The 18,913-nt window shown below is 34.8% G+C and overlaps 2 protein-coding genes across 4 annotated transcripts; one reads left to right on the top strand and one right to left on the bottom strand.

The window, feature by feature from the left end:
• Positions 1-2,020: 2,020 nt before the first annotated feature.
• LOC104119609 (uncharacterized) lies at positions 2,021-13,652 on the top strand. 3 transcript variants are annotated; one of them, XM_009631158.3, is made up of 14 exons: positions 2,021-2,406; positions 5,493-5,548; positions 5,680-5,854; positions 6,316-6,417; positions 7,357-7,425; positions 8,227-8,343; positions 8,466-8,543; positions 9,250-9,312; positions 9,435-9,531; positions 10,082-10,160; positions 10,262-10,473; positions 11,510-11,655; positions 12,067-12,189; positions 13,223-13,652. In XM_009631158.3, exons 1-14 carry the CDS (start codon positions 2,320-2,322, stop codon positions 13,373-13,375), a joined length of 1,557 nt encoding a protein of 518 aa, XP_009629453.1. In that variant the 5' UTR covers positions 2,021-2,319; the 3' UTR covers positions 13,376-13,652. The 3 variants fall into 3 exon arrangements, with proteins under 3 accessions (XP_009629453.1, XP_009629455.1, XP_070033198.1); XM_009631160.4 differs by having other exon boundaries at positions 2,392-2,406; positions 5,661-5,854; XM_070177097.1 differs by lacking the exon at positions 2,021-2,406 and adding an exon at positions 2,899-2,920.
• Positions 13,653-14,513: 861 nt separating this feature from the next.
• LOC104119610 (cytochrome B5-like protein) lies at positions 14,514-17,043 on the bottom strand. The gene is made up of 5 exons (XM_009631161.4): positions 16,578-17,043; positions 16,434-16,471; positions 15,288-15,365; positions 15,070-15,161; positions 14,514-14,836 (listed from the first exon to the last, which is right to left on the bottom strand). Exons 1-5 carry the CDS (start codon positions 16,657-16,659, stop codon positions 14,770-14,772), a joined length of 357 nt encoding a protein of 118 aa, XP_009629456.1. The 5' UTR covers positions 16,660-17,043; the 3' UTR covers positions 14,514-14,769.
• Positions 17,044-18,913: the final 1,870 nt, after the last annotated feature.

The raw sequence follows: 18,913 nt of genomic DNA, 5'->3' as shown, positions 1-18,913 counted from the left end.
AGTTCCTTTGCAATGACATATTATAAATGCAAGAATTGTATTGAGAAATGCAAAATTTAAATTTTCCTAAAATAAGATGAATAAATGGTAGAAAATGATCAGTTTCACTTTCGAGTTGACTCATCTGAATTCGTGTCCGATAGTCCGACTAAAGGAAGTAAAATGATCCCTACCAAGAAACTATTAATTTTTCGTGCTTAGACTCAAGACCTATAACTAGTTAAGGATGGATAAATTTCAACCATTATACAAATGATATCAATATTAGCTTCATAGTTTAAATATGTGCTTTAATATTCATGCTTTAATTTGATGCGTGCAAACTAATAACGATAATGACATTATTAGTTTTCAAATTAAGGTTTGGTTTATAAATTTTATTAAATTAAGATCCTGGAAAATGGTTTTCAAAATATTGGAGATTCCTTATAGACTTGACTAAATTAAGACCAAATCTTGAAAATCGAAGAAGAAATAAAAATGGATAAAATGGTTTTGGTGGGGGAGGGGGACTCCATATACTACTTGGAACTACGTGTTTCACATGAATAGAATATTGATTTAATCATAATTTCGTGTGAAAAGGACACTTCAAGCAGTGCAAATTCACACGCGCCTAATTCCCATTGGAGAGGTCCCTGCATATAACCACCAACGGTACAACTCCTCCCTGTCCAAAAAAAGTGTTTTTAAGCACAAACACTTTTTTCTTGCATCTTGTATGATTGTACTAATTAATTTGATGCAATTTCAAGAATTATTCGACTCATATAATTTTATATTATAATAAGCATAATTTTCAACTTTAAAAAATACATGTCACAATAAGCCTATTATCCTATTAGGTACGAGTTCAGTCAAACACAGTCACATTTGTTTAAACGTCATATTTATATTATAATATTTGTTAAATATATATAAATATTTTATTGCAAACCTAATAATTAAGACGAATTAAGAATTTTGTAACAATTTCAGAACTCGTGGGCTTTAAATCTTTGCTCTAACAAAAAATTTAAAATTCAAAGTCATAGTGCACCATTAGAGGATGTCATGAAAAAACACTTCAATATCTCCAATTATTGGTTTGTCAACTAAACTTTCTCTCCATCAAAATAATGCTCTTCACCAAATACTTTTGTTGAGTTGGGCCAACATATTAATGAGCAACTTACTCAAGAACCCCATCCAGTTAGGATCGGTACAAGGGATAAAGAATAATTAATCCAAATATTAAATATAAGATAAATTTATCTCATGTTTGATTGAGATAAAATCGTGATATAACTAATTTCGAGATGAGTTCTCTCATTATTGTAGTATTTTTTTAATCACTATCAGATGATGAAATAACTAATCTCGGGATAACTAATTTCAAAATAATTAATCATGTAATAATATTTTCCCAACCAAACGACCCCATAGAGAGCATAATGCTCGGAGCAAAAACTTTCCTAGGCTTGCAAATAAAACTTATATAAAATATATCAACAACAATAACAATAAATTCAGTGCAATCTCGTAAATATAGTGTAAGAAAGATAATGTGTATATACATTTTATTCCTATCTTGTGAATATAAAGATGTTTCTGACAAATTCGCGACTCAAAAATTCTCGATCTACTTATTTCAATTTATACGATTCTTTTACTTTTTGGAATAATAAAAGTTCTCGACTCCATTTGGTTAGAACCTTCACAACTTTGTATTACGAAAATTCATTAAATCATTCAAATTACAAATTTAATATTTTTTTTTCTATCACTAGCATTGACAAGAGTGAGTTGCTCTAGTGGTGAGCACCCTTCACTTCCAACCAAAAATTTGTGAGCTCGAGTCAGCCCAAGAGTAATGCGAAAAGTTCTCGGAGGAGGGAGCCGAGAGTCTATCTGAACAAAACCTGTCTAACTGAATTTTTATTGTTGTTGTTGTAGCATATTAAGCAATGATAAAATAAGGACAAAGGAGGCATATTACTCTCTAATCCAATTTCCCCCCTTCGAAATATAAAATTACGCGGTCTCTCACAATCTCTCCTTTATACTCCTTTCATTTCTCCCCTCATTCTCTCTCTCTCTCTCTCTCTCTTTCTTCATTCTCGTAGTGTTTCTCTCTCTTCTCCCCCTTCAATGGTGGTTGATCTGAGAGAACACTACTGAAATATACAAAATTTCTACTCTCAGATCTAGGGCATTGCATTGCATTGTTTTGCCCTAGCACATTTCACTTCTCACGCGCCATTTTAAACAGGCAACAAACACACACGCACACACATATATTTATATATCTCATACATTTTTGAAAAAAGAAAAATAAAAATGTTGCCGCTTGATTCGTTCGATGAGTTTTTATTCTCTGCTAGCAGAGCATTGTGTAGTCCCCTCGCGATTTTCATTCAGATCCAGGTATTTATTGTTTTTCGCTGCTTCGTTTTACGTTTTATTAAATTAGCTGCTAGTTTTATTCGCTGCTTCTTTTTGCGTTTTAGATTAATTAGCTGTTTTATTTTTGTTCGAAAATTGAGAAATAAATTGCTTATCGAATGTATTTTGGAGTAGGCACGGTTTAGATCTAAGGATTAGACTAAAATTTTGATTTTATTTCATAATTTACGTGCCTTAAGATTCATTATATTTTTTTTTTGATGAAGACTTCGGTTGCTAATATGATGCTGAGGAAAAGGCTAAAATTACAAAAGTTTGAATTTTCAATTCGTGTTCAGTTTGGAAGTTCTTTTTTCTATGTTTTTTTTTAGTTAGTTTTCCTTCTTATGTCTGTGTTTAGACTTCAGAATTGAGAGCCATTGAAAATTTTCACGTGTAAACTTTGAAAATTTCTAGTTCGTGTTAGCAGGATCCGTAAAGCTTCAGAGGTGGACGGGATAATATGCACTGTAGAGCCCGTTTGGGTTAGCTGATGGTAAATAGCTGATAAGCACTTTTAAGTGCTGAACTGATTTTAGAAATAAACAGTATTTGTTTGGATAGTAGTGCTGAAACTGATAATAAGCATTTGATTGTATTTGGTAAAATAGTGCTCGTAAGCTATTCTTTTGGTTGATTGACTAAAATACATAGTATCTTATTAAGGAAAAAGATGAACAACAAATATGGTATGGAGAGAAAGCTAGGAGATTCCTTTGGAAAAGGTACTTTGAGAATTACAATATTTATCAAGGTTAACATTAAATTTTTTTGTCAAACTAAAAGTGCTTTTGGCTTATAAGCATTTTGGGTGTAGCCAAAAGGTGATAAGCTCATTGTCATTTATGTGCTGCAGACATTAGTTATCTCATTATCTAATTCCACACATAGGCTCCCCTTGACTATGCGAGAAAACACTTGAATTTGGATTGAAAAAGCAAAATCAGCACCTTTAAGGTTTATTTCTTAACTTTTGACCGGGCACACTGCTACATGTTTGCTAAGTTTAGTTTTCCTTTATCCCTCTCTTTTCATCATTTTTTGAAGGGTAAAGTAAGGCATCAGAATTATTGAGAGGCCACAAGCATATTCTTGTCTATTCTTGGATTTATCTATGTTCATGGAGTTTTGCCAAGATAAAAAGAGTACTTGATTTTTTATATGATGTAGAAGGCAGAACCATCTTGTGTCCGTAAATCAGTCGGGCATTTTAGACTAGTGGATTAGTAGGTGTAGGACATTACATGGCCTAATTCCTGAAAGTGCTCTTTCTAGAATTAGTGACTTGTTGACAAAGTGAATTTCCAGTTTATATGCACTCTCTATCTGTAAGCTTCAAGTATGAAATTCATGTGGAACACTCCATTTATTTTAAAGTGATGGCCACTAAAGCTCCATTTTGGCCGCTTCAAGCGTTTCATGGTGTGATGCCGGTGATGGTGATTTAAAACCAATAAATTTTGAGCTTAGTGGAATTTATTCAAGCCCTAATTGGCTAAGGGGTTCAATATTTGTAGGTAATGGAGTCTCTAATCATTGTAAACTTATACTTTTGACAGATTAAGGATGTTAGTCGATGCTCGACGGAGCCGTCGCTCTTTTTTTTTTATCCAATCCATAGCAGTAGATACAATTTCTCTAATCATTTTTTTGTTAAATTTCTTTCCCTTCTATTCTGAAAGTCTGCATTGGTGCTAGGCAGTTTTGTTAAAGCCCTTTCTATGAATGACCGCAACAAGTTGCTTTTAAAAAAATTCATTTTGCACAGATTAGTGAAAAAATAATGAAAGAATTTGAAAAAATAGCTCATTCGTGTTTATAGCTCAATTTAATAGGACTGATACATGGATAAACCAAGAAAGCAGATACCCACAGTAACATACTGCAGGAGGCAATTATTACAGTGTGAAATTTAACAAATGGAAAAGGGAAATTATTAGGGTGCAGATTGTTGAGTGAAACGGTTTAAATTATGTCAAGTCACGGTGGCTTATACTGTAAAGTGCATGAAAGCAATCTATTGAAGGTTACTATAAAATAAGGACCCGTTTGGCCATGAGTTTTGCCAAAATAAATTTGGGATTTATTTGGCAAACACATGTTTGGCCATAGATTTTGCCCACATTTTGGCAAAATCCCAAATCCCAAAATCACCTCAATTGCTGATTTTGGGCCAAAACATGACTGTTACATTTTTAAATTTTTTTAAATATTACCCCAAACTTTTATAATTTGTAAAAGAGCCAACATTTATTACGATCAACTAAATATTTGATGAATATGCTCCCTTATCAGCTCAATCCTTTGTGCATCTTACTTTTGCTTCTGATTTGTAGGCTAAATGACTTTCTGAATACTCATATTAGTTAACTTTTTCTTCTTAATTAGGAGCCGTAATTTTCTAATGGGATTTCACTGTAATTAATGATTTATATAGTTCATTATAAAAATGATAATTTTGTACCAAACTTATTTAAGTTCAGGGCTATGGTTTGTGATAATGATACTATTGGGTATTTGTGATAGTTTTTAGAACTTGTGGGTATAAGTCATGTTTCATGTTTTTTCAAATAAAAAGTGAAATATGTTTTGAAAAATCATGTCCAAACACATTTTCATCTTCAAACCAAACTTCACCCAAATCAGATTTTTCAAAACAAATTTGGGAATCTATGGCCAAACGCTAGCTAAGCTATCTATTTTAAGGTTGTCTTCTATATCGCTTTGTTTGGATGAGAATAAAAAGGTTTGATGTGCCTGAAGACGAACAAAACATATGTATAAAGTTGCAGTTGTCTGTTAATGGGTTCTCAACTTTTTTATTTTTATTTTTTATATATATTCACTTTTAATGGATTCTCAGCTAATCACTGTTTGGTGATATGTTTAACATAAATAAATCTCTTTCATCTGCTAAACTGCTCAGTGTTCTCTCATTGTGTGATGTAATCATTTGATCCGTAATTGGCAAATTAAGATAACTATATTACTCACACTTTTGTACTTTCATGCCTCGTTTCTTTATCTATTTTTTTTTTTTGGCATTTTATGCGACCTTATATATGCAGGGATGTTTAATCTGCTTAATACTGGCTCTTGGATGGGCTTTAGCTGCTTATGTAAGGTATGAGATCTTATAATCTATTTAGAGTGTTTATGGTGCACACTTTTCTTGCTGATAAGTTATAATTGGCGTAGGTAATGAATGGATTCTGAAATTAGTGATTTTCATGCAGCTTTGGTTTCTTTTTGCAGGGGCAGGGAGATTCGACGCATGAAGGATAGTATGAGATGTGGCAATAGTTTTGCGTTCCTTACAAAGGATATCAATGACCTTGAGCATTCAAATCAGGTCAACTTGCCCCCAGTCTCAGTTGTAATGCCTTTAAAAGGGTTTGGAGAGCACAATCTACACAATTGGAGAAGTCAGGTAAACGATAAGAAAACTTTTGGCTGGGAGTCTTTGAGTTTTCAATTAAGCTGAGTTACTTGACTTCTGTTTATGCTACAATTTCTTTATGGCCTTTTTCCTGCTTGAAAATATTCTCAGGTTGCTGCCTAATACCTTACTTGTTGCTTCTGAGAAGCCCGCATTACAGCGTAATGGATAGTCACATGTTAATAGTTTTGTTATTTAGTCTTTTAGTGAGGCGTTCCTACTTTTTGGTATACTTCTTGTATGTGTACATGTTTTGCCCTTTCTTAATGAAAATTTTATACTTCATCAAAAAAAGTGTCGTGTCTTTTAGCTCTCTGTTTTGTATCTAATTCATATTCATGTTGTTTGGATCTATGACAAAAACTTTGAATTAAGTGCACCATTTTTTCACACTTAATCCAGATAATTTATAGTCTGCTTGGTCTGCTTATGTCCCTTTGTGAATGGCTCAGATCACTTCTCTTTATGGTGGTCCTTTGGAGTTCCTTTTTGTGGTTGAAAGTACCGCTGATCCTGCTTATCATGCTGTGAAGCGATTGCTAGCAGATTTTAAGGTGTGGTATTAGGCCTTCTTTTGCATTCAAAAGTTGGTATCTGCTTATATCATTTTATTGCACACTTCTCATGGTATTTGTTTTCTATGTTGAGCAAACGGGAATCTCTAAATTGAAGAGTTAGTATTAGTTATTAGTTTAATGTTTGCCTTTTGATTTGCATTGCATCATCATTGGTTCTATCATCAGTACTCACTTCTTTCCCTTCTCTTATCTTTATTTCCCTTAACCTTTCTGAAAAATCTGTTTAATAGTCACATTTAAGAAATTTGGAAATGGAAAAAATAGAGGCATGAAAGAATTTTTATGTTTGCAAATAAAGTTTAAGATTTGTGAAAAAGGCATACAAAAGAGCACAAAAGCAAATTATTAAAAAGAAAAAAGAAAGGCACAAAGTGAAATTAAAGTGTGAGCTTTTGTAATTTTATCTTAAACATAGAGCCCATGGATGCTAATACATGCATGATAACGCTGCCTAAGCGAGGCATATTTTATAAAACCTCCCTAAAGGTGAGGATTGCCCAAGATTATATAAGGAGATAACAACCCATTTCCTCCACCAACTTGGGAACTTAACCCCCCATGCCCAGGACTGGATATCTGTAGGGCGGACAACATAACATGAGACCCCATATCGGGTAAACCAAAAATAATAACAGGGTTGGCTCCAATACCATGTGAAGAAAGTGAACCTTGGGCTTAACAATCCATTTCCTCCATCAATGTGGGATGTTTAACAAATCTTATGCCTTACCCAAAAAGAAAGATGTTCACTATTATTTGAAGGATGAAAGTATTTACCTCAATTATATCCTTGATATGGCATTTTCTATGTCATGTAGTTAGAATTTTTATCATTCTGGGTGCCTATTCATGCTCCCATTGCATATATGTGTTGCAATTCTTAAACTCTTCATTTGTTTTGTGTTCTGCACACAGGATGTTGATGCTAAAGTTATTGTAGCCGGCCTGTCAACAACTTGTAGTCAGAAGATTCACAATCAATTGGTATGTATCATGATTCCTTTTTTTAGTCCGTCTTCTTTATGTTGATGAGAGAAACCAAGGCCTATCTCTTTTAGAATTGCATGGTTACAGGATTTACCATTCTTTACTTTTCCTAGATGGAGCAATTTGTATTATCAGAGTTTAATGTTGTGCTTTTCTTGTTGGTGCATGAGTTAGTAAGAGAGGATACTGTAAAATTATCATTAAGAGAATTTCCTTGAATTTCAGCTTAAATAATTCAAAATATCTCTTAAATTTCTTATGCTTTTTACTGTGAGCATGAAATGTATGAAAACTCTTGAAAAATTGAAAGCATTTAATGGTAGGCATAACAGACTGATGCAAGGGAAGGCCACAAAGCAAGTACATGAATTTCTCTTTCTATTTCAACTGTCCCTAGACTTCTAAAGTAAAGAAAGAAGTCATCTACCCACATGAAATCCATCCTATTTCTCTCTGATTCTCCCCCCCCCCTCCCCCCTCTCTCTCTCTCTCTCTCTCTCTCTCTCTCTCTTCATCTCCAGTTTCCAAATTACGCTTCTTCAGTTCTTTGTTTGGGGACAAACCAATTTGAACCATTGTCCCTTAGAAGAGTCAGATTGCAGTCAGATCTTGTTTGAGCTTATATAACCCACTCGATGTAACTGATGGGTGTAAGGATTTTGAAGAAGAGGGATTAGACTGGAATGAATGTGGCATCTGTTAATTGAAATGCATTATTTAGGTGGTCGCTGTAAATAGTTTATTTTATGAACTATGCTTCGCTGGTGTTCCTTACCTGAATAATGGTGCTTTTTGTAGGTTGGGGTGGAGAAAATGCATAAAGACACCAAGTATGTCTTATTCCTTGATGATGATGTTAGATTGCACCCTGGATCAATTGGAGCCCTTACTACTGAAATGGAAAAGAATTCAGCGGTAATATCTTCTAAATCCTGAAGCAACTTTATGCTTTGGCACAGTATGCCAGCTCACTAATCAAATGTTCATTTTACCTATAACACCGGAGAAATGTAGTATTTTGTCTGTATGCTTGCCAGATCTTTATTCAAACAGGATATCCTCTCGATTTACCATCTGGAACTTTGGGAAGTTACTGCATTTATGAGTATCACATGGTATGTCATTTATGCCCATATCTCTATTTTCATTTGTGCACGATGTCTGTCAAGTTCCTTTTTGGTTTTTGCTTCTACTTCCAATGCGTCATCTCTGCAATGTGGTGGGAGATTTTTGAGTAAGCTTGCCTATCAAATATTGGTCATAGTCATTTGTTTTCACTAATTGAAAGGTGTTGACTCGTACTTTGTTTGTTCTGCTATTGATTTTTAATTTGACATCTTGGTTGAAGTTTTCATTTTTTGATAATATTCTTTCATCTTAAATAAAGCTATATTTAAAACTTTATTGCTTACACAAATTTTCCATGATTGCTTTAAATTATGTAATTTGCACTCTTCTTATATTAATTTAAATTGAAATCAGAGGGAGTGAGGGACGCACTAGATCTCCTGTTTTAACTGCACACTGAATTGGTACTTTTTGTGAGGCATTTTTTGGTTTTGTTTTTATATCTTACATGGGAAAGGGAATGCACTCCAGCTCTTAAATGCTGATTCCTGGTTGACTTGAATCTTCTCCTTTAACTATAACAATTTTTGAGCTTCCTATAAGAATTCGGGTGATGTGTCCCCGGCTGATGTGTCTGTGTGTCCTTGGTGTGTCTTTAGTGTAAATCCATTTGCTTTATAAAGGTCCTATATTAACTTTGTTTAACACTTTGCTGACTCTGTTTCGTATTGGTTCATTGCCATTTATTTACAGCCATGTTCCATGGGATTTGCTACTGGTGGAAAAACATTCTTCCTCTGGGGAGGATGCATGATGGTTAGTTGTTACCATTGAATATGTTCCATGTTTCATGAGTATAGCAATGTTCCCTACTTGTCAAGCTTGTTACTTATATATTGCATCTCGTTACAAAATATTCTATACCTTTTTAATTCCAGATGCATGCAGACGATTTTCGAACCAACCGCCATGGTGTAGTGTCAGCGCTTCGAGATGGTGGCTACTCAGATGACATGACTCTAGCAGCTATAGCTGGTAAAGTTTACCTCCAGTTGCTCACCCCTAAATGTTACTGCACAAGAGTGGGATTGCAGCTGGTGCATAACCCCCTTTGGTGTAGTTGGGAGAGCTAAATTCCAAGGATACTGAGTTTCTAGTTTTTGTCTTATTCTGCAACTATCTACTTTTTACGAATTGACCATACTATGCATCTCTTCACTCACAAACATGCAAAGATCTCCTCTTCTCCTCTGAACTTTTGTATTTCTCCTCTTTATGTAGTGATATACTTGACAGTGGAAGAAATTTCTGGGGACATGCATAATTTAAGTAGTTGTATGAATTTTTTGTTGCAGTAATTGTTTTGATATGGTATTTTGGGTGATTATATATCTCTCCCGGATATATGCGATAATGACCCTCTTAGCGACTTATCACTGTACTTTGATACCTCTTATTTAGCTTTAGGATGTTCTGGGGACTAATTCTGAGACATAGTACTTTACTTACTTTGTTCTTTGCAAAACCTTGCTTTTGGCGTGGAAGCTTTAGGTTCTTAATATTATGCTTTTGTTATTTTTTGTAGAGGAACACAAGAGGCTTATTACATCACCACCAGTTGCAGTCTTTCCACATCCTCTTGCAAGCGATCTTACCTTCCCTAGGTCTGTGAAAAATAGATCAAACTCTTTGATTTAATATTGAGATAAATTATGATAACTGATTGTTGTTGGCTCACCTTGTACTTTCTTGTGGTTATGTGTAGGTACTGGAATTATTTGAGGAAGCAAACGTTTGTACTGGAGTCATATACAACAAAGGTTAACTGGATCATGAATCGGGCTTTATTTACAACCCACTGCTATCTGTCTTGGGGTTTTGTAACTCCATACTTCATGGCTGGGATTCATGTGGCAGCAGCACTGAGATATTACTTTAAAGGATACTCTCCTGATGATACAGTCTTGACATGTAATGGTGAGCACACTATGGTTGTGTGAATACACGTAGAATGCTTTATGCTAGCCGTTTAGATAACACATGCTTTTTCTGGAGAACTGTTTCTTGCTGGAAACCTTGTCATGTGCATCGTTTTTTATTGTCGTGCTGATATTGATTCTGAATCTAGGCATTGTGCAATTCCAAGTAGTTGGGAATTGCAAGATCTTTTTTGGGGTGGGCGATGCTTCTTGAAATGTTAACAACAACAACGACCCAGTGTGTACGCAAACCTTACCCCTACCCCGAGGGGTAGAGAGACTGTTTCCGAAAGACCCCCGGCTCAAGAAAACGAGAAGAGACAATATATCAGTTTCATCAACAGAAACCAAAGGGAACAATAACAGCAACATAAAAGCCAGAAAATAGATGAAAACAATAGCGTTAACCTGTAAATAGGCCCGACACTATAAAATGAAAGAGTAGTGAGAACACAACATTAACCACTAGCAGTCTAAGATAAAAATACTATCAGACTAGCCTCACATAGTTATGACCCTACCTACAAACTTAGTACTCGACCTCCACAACTTTCTATCAAGGGCCATGTCCAAATCTGAAGTCGCACCATATGCTGCCTGATCACCTCTCCCCAATACTTCTTAGGCCCCCCCACCTCTTCTCAAGCATTCCAGAGCCAGCCGCTCACACCTCTTCACTGGTGCATCTGGGCTTCTCCTCTGTACATGCCCGAACCATTTGAGCCTCGCTTTCCGCATCTTGTCATCAATGGGAGCCACGCCCCCTTCTCCCGTATATCGTCATTCCTAATTTTATCCATGCTCGTGTGCCCGCACATCCACCTCAACATACTCATTTCTGCTACTTTCATTTTCTGGATTTGTGAGGTCTTCTTGAAATGTTAAATGTCTCTTAATTTTTCTTGAAAAATCTGATTATGCTACAGTAACCTTTTTTTTTTTGGGGGAACTGGTCACATGTTTTCTAGCTATTGCTTATTGGGTTGCATATTTCATCCTCTTTTAAGTTGCATATGTTTTTTGTACTTTGTTAGGGTTGTTACTTGCTGGATGCCTTGCCATATGCACCCTGATTGAACTCCTTTCCATGTGGAATTTGACAAGAATTGAAGTTCACTTGTGCAATATGTTGTCTCCCGAGGCACCTCAACTATCACTTGCTTCTTATAACTGGTGCCTTGTAAGTCCATTATAACTTTGCTCACAGGCTGAACAGTTCATTTCCTCTTCCAGCTTTTCTTTTTATGGTCTGATCTTCTTTGACTACAACATTTGTGCTGACCGTATTCTTGCAAACAATTATAAGATTAAAAAGTGGATGCATTTTCACATGAATCAGACAACCATGAGAAGTTAAAATGTTTTTCTTAAGATATTTATTTGATTTTTATATATTGAAAAAAAGAGGATTCATATAGTCAAGCCCAACTAGTTTGGAATTGAGGAGTAACATGGACCAAGGTGGTTTTACTTTTACCTTTAAAAAAATCACGGACCACGGTGGTTTAAAAAATGATCTAGATTGGGTATGAATTCCCTGTATGGTCCTTTTTTTTGTAGCTTTTGATCACTTTGATGTTTTGTCGAGCAGGTATTCATTGCAATGCTGGTAGATAATTTCTTATACCCACTGTCTGCGATGCGTTCTCATTTTTCTCAGTCCATCAATTGGTCTGGTATCCGGTATCATTTGAAGGATGGGAAGATATACAAGGTACGCCTTCTTAAGACACCTGATTTCAAAGCATTATATTCTTTCATATCATCTGCTTGTCTAGGATACGGAATTTGCTTTATCCCTCTGGTTAATTACTTGAAAGAAAAGGAAAAGAAAAGCTAGATGCAGAAAAGAGAAATTTTTTTCTATTGCGCCAAAAGGAAATAGTCCTTTTTATTTTTATAGGATCAGGAAAAAGAAACTTCCACTTAGTCAATTTTATTTTCTTTTTCTTGAATTATATAACATCCCATATTGGGTGTAATAAAGATATCTGTAGGGGTTTAAAAGGTCTTGAGTTGGACTATCAACCATTACTTTTAAGGTTTTAGGTTAGATGCTCGGAATCTTTCACATGGTATTATAATCAATCTTTAGTAAATCCATTCTCACACTAGTATGTATTAAAAATTCGTGTGAATTCCAAAATCCTGTTACAAGTGGAGAAGGGTGTTGAGTCATGTAATGTCTCACATTATAACGTCCCCACATGAGGTACCTAAGGGTATCTAGATAGGTTTGAAATTATCTTATGTTAGACTACTTCACCTATTGCCTGGTTAAGATACTCATCTTTTCACATATTTACTTTTTAGTTTTTATATTTGATACTTTTTATTTTTATTATTCTATACTTTTATTTTTATTATTAATTTTATTTTTTTACAATATTGAACTGACATGAGTTTAAGTGGAGCGATGTGGACAATGAAGATTCATACAACCGACCCACTCTTTTCTTGGGATTAAGGCATACTTATTTATGTTATCTAGCTCAGAGAATGCAACTAACCTAGGATTGAGGCATGGTTCATTGATTGATTGATTTTTTGATATTCAGTTTTACTCCCATTGTCTGTTGAGTAGTATCTCATGTTTATGTTGATATTCTAGTGGAGAAAATCAAACCCGTTTCCGGTGTCTGAATTGGTCTATTTGGGTTAAACATATGGAATAATAATAATAATAATAATAATAATAATAATAATAATAATAATAATTGAGGCCATCATCGATCCCTTTTTTGCAGATCGACAGACACAAACATTTGGTTCCTAAAATTACAGATTTGGCAGGAAAAGATTTGCTTGGGAAGAATGGATCAACACCTAAGGTTGCTATTATTAGTTCTTTATCTAGAACTCTAGCTCAGTGGCGCCAACCGAAGAAATATGAAGTTTAGATAAGATCCTAACAGTGGTAAATTATGTGATTCTTTTGCTCCCTTGGTGGTAGTGACCAAGGAATTGCAGGGCCGATTTTTTTTTTTTTTTTTTTGGATTATTTATCCTTGATTTAAGGGCACTTCATTGGTATAGGTTGTAAGTGTAAGGTTTATTGTTTCTGGCTATTAAATTCATCACTTCATTCTTCACACTCAGGCCTTACCATGCTTGGGCTGGTTTTTGTAATTTGTAATCTGATGTCCATTTCAATGTTAGCTTAACATGTTCCAATGATTGTATTTGGGTGGTTGACCAATTAGATGGCGGCAAGTGTACGATCTTTTTGTTCTGGCTATTAAATTCATTTCATTCTTCACATACAGACCTCCCATGCTAGGGCTGGTTTTTGTAATTGTAATTTTATGTTCATCTCGAGATTAGCTTAACATGTTTCTTTGACATATATATTTATTTTTGTAAATATGCAAGCCAATCTGAATCAAAGAAACAAGTTCGATTCTGATTCTACCTGCTGCATATAAAAATACGGAAGCTAAGCTTCTTGATAAACAACACCTCACGAATGTAAATAACACCTCACGAATGTTAAATTACCAGTGGTAATATTATAGGAAACTTTAGGGGATTATGTTAGTAGAAGCTTGAAAAGAAGATTGGATTTTCAGATTGATCCAGAGAAGAAAGGGCATGAATTTGGCTTGCGTTGGTGGCCGAAATGAATTGATAATTGCTTGCTTAACCTATTTCAAGCTAAGTTTCCCCAATAAGTGTATAGGTTGTAAGTTGCCTACCTTATTCTATGGCAAAGCTCATAGTCTTGAACCAAATTGTTTTTGCAACAAACCTACCAAATGGGGGCAAATATCAAGGTTTGACCATATCCCAAGTCTGCACTCGACATAGGTGTTGCATCTTATTATAAGCAGATGTTTTAATGAATCTGGGATGAGAAGTAGAGCCAGTGTAGCAAACTTATCTTTCCAAGTGCACGACGACAGTTTAAAAATGATTTTTGTCATTTCCTTGTGGATTCTCCATTGCAATGAACTCTTGACAAAAGAAAGTTCAACTCTCACTCAGCATGGATTCTTCTTGCAACAACTATTTTGTAAACTTGAAGGGGACTAAGGCATATGAGGGCATGGGAAATTGGAAATAACAATTAATGAATGCACCAACGGACATGACAAAATTGGGTTTCAAATCCATGCAAAGCTGATTAACAATACAAGGCCACAGTACAAACTTAAATAGGGAAAGTCAGCACTGGAGATTGAGTATCGGAAGATGGAAACAGGTGACCATAGACAAAAGTGACGCCTCGTTTTGAATAGGCAAGCCCCAAGAATTGTAATCGGATAAACGTTTTCCTACCAATCCATGGAAGTAATCATTTTTCCAGATCTCCGATGCAGAAGTCATCAATCATTTCAAATACCCGTGTAGCATGTTGTGGCCTGCAACATGAACATGAACATGACCGCAATTTGTATGGTTAATAGAATCCAACTACTTAGATAATACAAAATCCAAGAATAAAACTTATGAAAAATAAGGCAATGGAGGGAACTTGAGAACCACAAAGGGAGTAGGATCAAGTATATATAGTTAAGAGGATACTTTTCGTCACCTATATCCGTGAAAATAAAATTAAAGGACAAACAAAAAGAGCAAGTAAACCAATACTTACCCATAGAAACCTTCAGTTGAATCATCGCCAGCATGATCTAGGATGGCATCACCCCCTGGATGTTCTTCAACATATGAGGTAACATCATACACCTAAAGACAGAAAAAGCAAAGAAGAGAAGATATTAGGAAATTAACATTAAAAGGAAAGGTTAATGTTAATGTTAATACAAGCGTAAGTAATACTTTATGTGGTCAAGTAGAGAAATCTAATAAAACCTTTTCTTTGATAATGATCCAGCAGTCAGTCCTCTTGTTATGCAGCGCAACTTCAGCTTTGCTATATGTTTTAAATGCCTTCAGTTCAAAAAGAACACATCCCAAAAAAAAGAAAAAGAAAAGGAATCAGCAGAATAAGAGAAAAAAGGAAAATTGAAAGACATGAAGATATCATACAAGTGCTGGTGCACAAACAATATGCACGGAAAGAAGATTATTAGATCAGCCAGTTATGAAGCTTTGTGCAGTTGCCTAGCAAATACTACGATAGCAGGAAACAATGAATAATTGCTTCAAACACCGCCACCCAATTTGTTGTTCTCAAAGGACTTTCCGTCCTTTACCATTTTCTTAAACACATTCCACCCCACCCCACCTCCCCAACGCCACAAACAAGGTTTAGGGAATAAAACATGTATATCAAGAAAAGGGGAAAAGAAAACAGTTCAAGCAGTGTATCACTTATCATCTATATAGAGATAAACCCAGTACATGAGGAGTAAACTACATTGTTAACTAAGTACTACAATTGATACATAAGGAACGCACAACTTTTGTGATATATCCATGCGTTTTATCCAGTTTTGCAAATAAACGGGAGTAGTTTGAGATGTCACACCATTAACAACAGTCTCTATGTCTTTGTCTTCTCACAATGTTAGAATCCCGAATTAGTTAATTGTATGGCCTGTAGTCTCAGTTTTCTTATATGATCTTGGACAATCCTTATCGTTTGACCTAGCTTTAGAAAATTGAGTAAGCCAATATCCATTTTCTAAACATGGTATCAGAGTTAGATTTATCCCTAATGTTGGGCCGTCCACGTTATCTTTCTCTACATTTTAGATGTCCCATCTTGGGCATGCCGGGGATATTAGAATCCAAGATAGTATATGAGTCGCAATCTCTTTTATATAATCTTGGGTAATCCTCATTGCTTAAGTTGGTTTTTGAAGTTGAGTTAGACCCAAGATCGATTTTTTTGACACACAAAAAGAATCACTACAACTATTATTTTACAACCATAGTGATTAAATTGAGTAATGCATCAATCATAAACTACCTAAAATTGAAGAACAAAAATAATTCATTATAGACCAAATCAGACAACCAAATATGTTTTTACATAACTATAAACTAAGGTACCTGGTCCTGAGCATTTGAGATAACCTTTTTAGGCTGATCTGTATAATAAAACAACAAATGACAATAATCAAACATCAAATTTTGAACATAAAGATTCAAAGTCAAACGGACTGAAAGAGAGGTTAAAATTGGATAAAAGCTAACCAGATTTACTGCGGAGTCGAGGTATCACAATGAGCACAGCTAGCAAAATACCCAACAATATAGTCGCTAATGTAACATCCATATTTTAAATTTAGCTCTATTGTTGAATAATGGAGCAAAGCAATTAAAAAAAAAGAGAAATTGGAGGTTGAATCTTGATTTCCCGGCGAAAGTTTTTGGAGTTTAGATTCGCCTGAGATTGTTGGACTGCTGTTGACTGAGTTATTGGATCTAACGCCCGGGTTTGGCTTGACGGGTATTGTGTGATGGGTCGGGTTGATTTACTTGAATTAGCAAGAAATTGACTAGATGAACCTTTTTAAAACCACCATTTATATTTTGATCCAGTTAAAATATTTTAGAAAAATAGCCTTACACCAGAATTTTAAGTATACTTCTGACGATCGCCAAAATGATTTTGACGATCATCAGATTTTTCACCCACAAGGCCAAAAATATTTCTGATGACCTATAAAGATTTGTGGTAAAAATATACTTTAAAATTTTGGTGTTGACTTCTTTTATCGGGTAAAAAAATTAATTTTGGCACAAAAGTATCCTATTTGTGCTAATCACCCCTTGAATTAGATTACTTACTATTTTTTAAAATTAATTCCTCTCCAAAAGTTTTTCACTTTGCGACCTTGATAACTCCGAGGTACAATGTTAGAGTTGGAAGTGGGGAAATGTTTATCCTCTCTTATCTTTGACCTACTATATTTATTAGGTGTTCGGTCAACATTTAGGTTGAAGTTTGAAAAAGAATTATAATCAAAGTTACAGTTATAAACATGTTTGTGAAAATTACCACAATATGTATTGTGGCACGATAGGGAGTTTTTCTTCTTCTTTTGAACGTATATAAATTATTAAATTCCTTTAAAATAAGGAAAGATTTTGATATATATATATTTTTGGTAAAAAATATAAATAATAACATTAACTCACAAAACTATAAACCTAAAGAGCACCCATCTTCCACATCCAGAAAGAGCAGGCCTACTAGAAGTCAAGTAACATCTAATTACAATGTATTCTGTGTATTAAACTAAGACAACTTTTGGCTTTCCTAGAATTCCGAAATCTTTCCATTCTATCAATAATCTCTTTTTTTAATTTGTACCAACACTATCTCAGTATTTACAGTTGTTCCCCTAAAGATCTTCCAGTTTCTTGCTCTCCATACATGGTATATCACTTTTCCCAGATTGCTGCAATTAGTTACTTTTGAAACTGTTTCAATTGCATCCTCTTGATACCTTCAAGTACATCATGAACTTCTCCTTTCCTTATAGTGATCCCTTTCCATTGCTGGATGCCTTCTCGCACATTCCTTATCCAGTCACAATCTGCAAATAAGTGCAAGGGAGTCTCCACAGCTTGTTTATCACAGAGGCAACATGTATCATCCGCTACTTGGATATAAATGTGCCTCATTCTCGCTTTAGTGAGAAATCTGCCATGTACAGCTAACAAAATCACAAACCTGTGTTTTGGTTGAGCTAGTGATGACCAGATTAGCTCAACAATCTTTAATCTTTCATGCTGCCATACCAATGCATTGTAGGAGCTGGTGATCGAGTATTGCCCATTTGGTATCAAATTGTATCTGCCCTGTATGTACTAGTCTTACATGGCTTCTTTTAGTGCATTTATCTTCTTCCAATACCACCTGCAATCTTGATGAGGTTTATGCATCCAAATGCTAGTATTGATCTTCATATAAATGCCATGCACCCACTTCACCCATAATGAATCTTTTTTCTCAACTAATTGCAATAACAATTTACCAACAAAAGCCATATTCCAGCTTCGACAATTCTTGATTTTCAGTCCCCCATATTTTCTCGGCCTGCACACTTTCTCTCATGCAACTAGTGGTATTTTCTTAGTCTCATATGTACCACCCCACAAATATTCCCTCCACTTCCTATCCACTTCTTTAAGAATACTTTGGGACAAGATAAAGGCATACCCCCAGAAGCTATGGATGAAAAATAAGACTGCAAGTATGACTTGAAGTCTCCCAACATAGGATAACTTTTTTGAACAAACAATGGTGATCCTATTAGTGATTTTATGCACTAATTACTGACATTCTAACTTGTTCCATTTCTTGGAAGATAGAGGCAAACCAAGATATCTAATTGGAAAAGTATCATGTGTATATCCAGTTATGTCTAGCAATTGATCCCTAGTTAGGTCATCAATCCAAGCCATAAATATGAGCACCTAATTTTTGACTATATTTGAGTTTTTATCACCTTCTACTATGTAAATATTTTCAGAAATTTAATATATATATATATATATATATATATATATATATATATATA

Source organism: Nicotiana tomentosiformis, chromosome 6 (genome assembly GCF_000390325.3).
Source record: "Nicotiana tomentosiformis chromosome 6, ASM39032v3, whole genome shotgun sequence".
Taxonomy (NCBI): domain Eukaryota; kingdom Viridiplantae; phylum Streptophyta; class Magnoliopsida; order Solanales; family Solanaceae; genus Nicotiana; species Nicotiana tomentosiformis.
The sequence above is the reverse complement of the archived record's forward strand: the minus strand, read 5'-3'. Positions and strand labels throughout refer to the sequence as shown.

Excerpts from the sequence above, each read along its gene's own strand:
- LOC104119609 (XM_009631158.3), top strand. The coding sequence starts at position 2,320 with ATGTTGCCGCTTGATTCGTTCGATGAGTTTTTATTCTCTGCTAGCAGA. Across the intron at positions 5,855-6,315 it reads TACACAATTGGAGAAGTCAG|ATCACTTCTCTTTATGGTGG; the intron begins GTAAACGATAAG and ends TGAATGGCTCAG. Across the intron at positions 12,190-13,222 it reads AGGATGGGAAGATATACAAG|ATCGACAGACACAAACATTT; the intron begins GTACGCCTTCTT and ends CCTTTTTTGCAG.
- LOC104119610 (XM_009631161.4), bottom strand. The coding sequence starts at position 16,659 with ATGGATGTTACATTAGCGACTATATTGTTGGGTATTTTGCTAGCTGTG. Across the intron at positions 16,472-16,577 it reads TCGACTCCGCAGTAAATCTG|ATCAGCCTAAAAAGGTTATC; the intron begins GTTAGCTTTTAT and ends TTTATTATACAG. Across the intron at positions 15,366-16,433 it reads TCTCAAATGCTCAGGACCAG|GCATTTAAAACATATAGCAA; the intron begins GTACCTTAGTTT and ends TTTGAACTGAAG.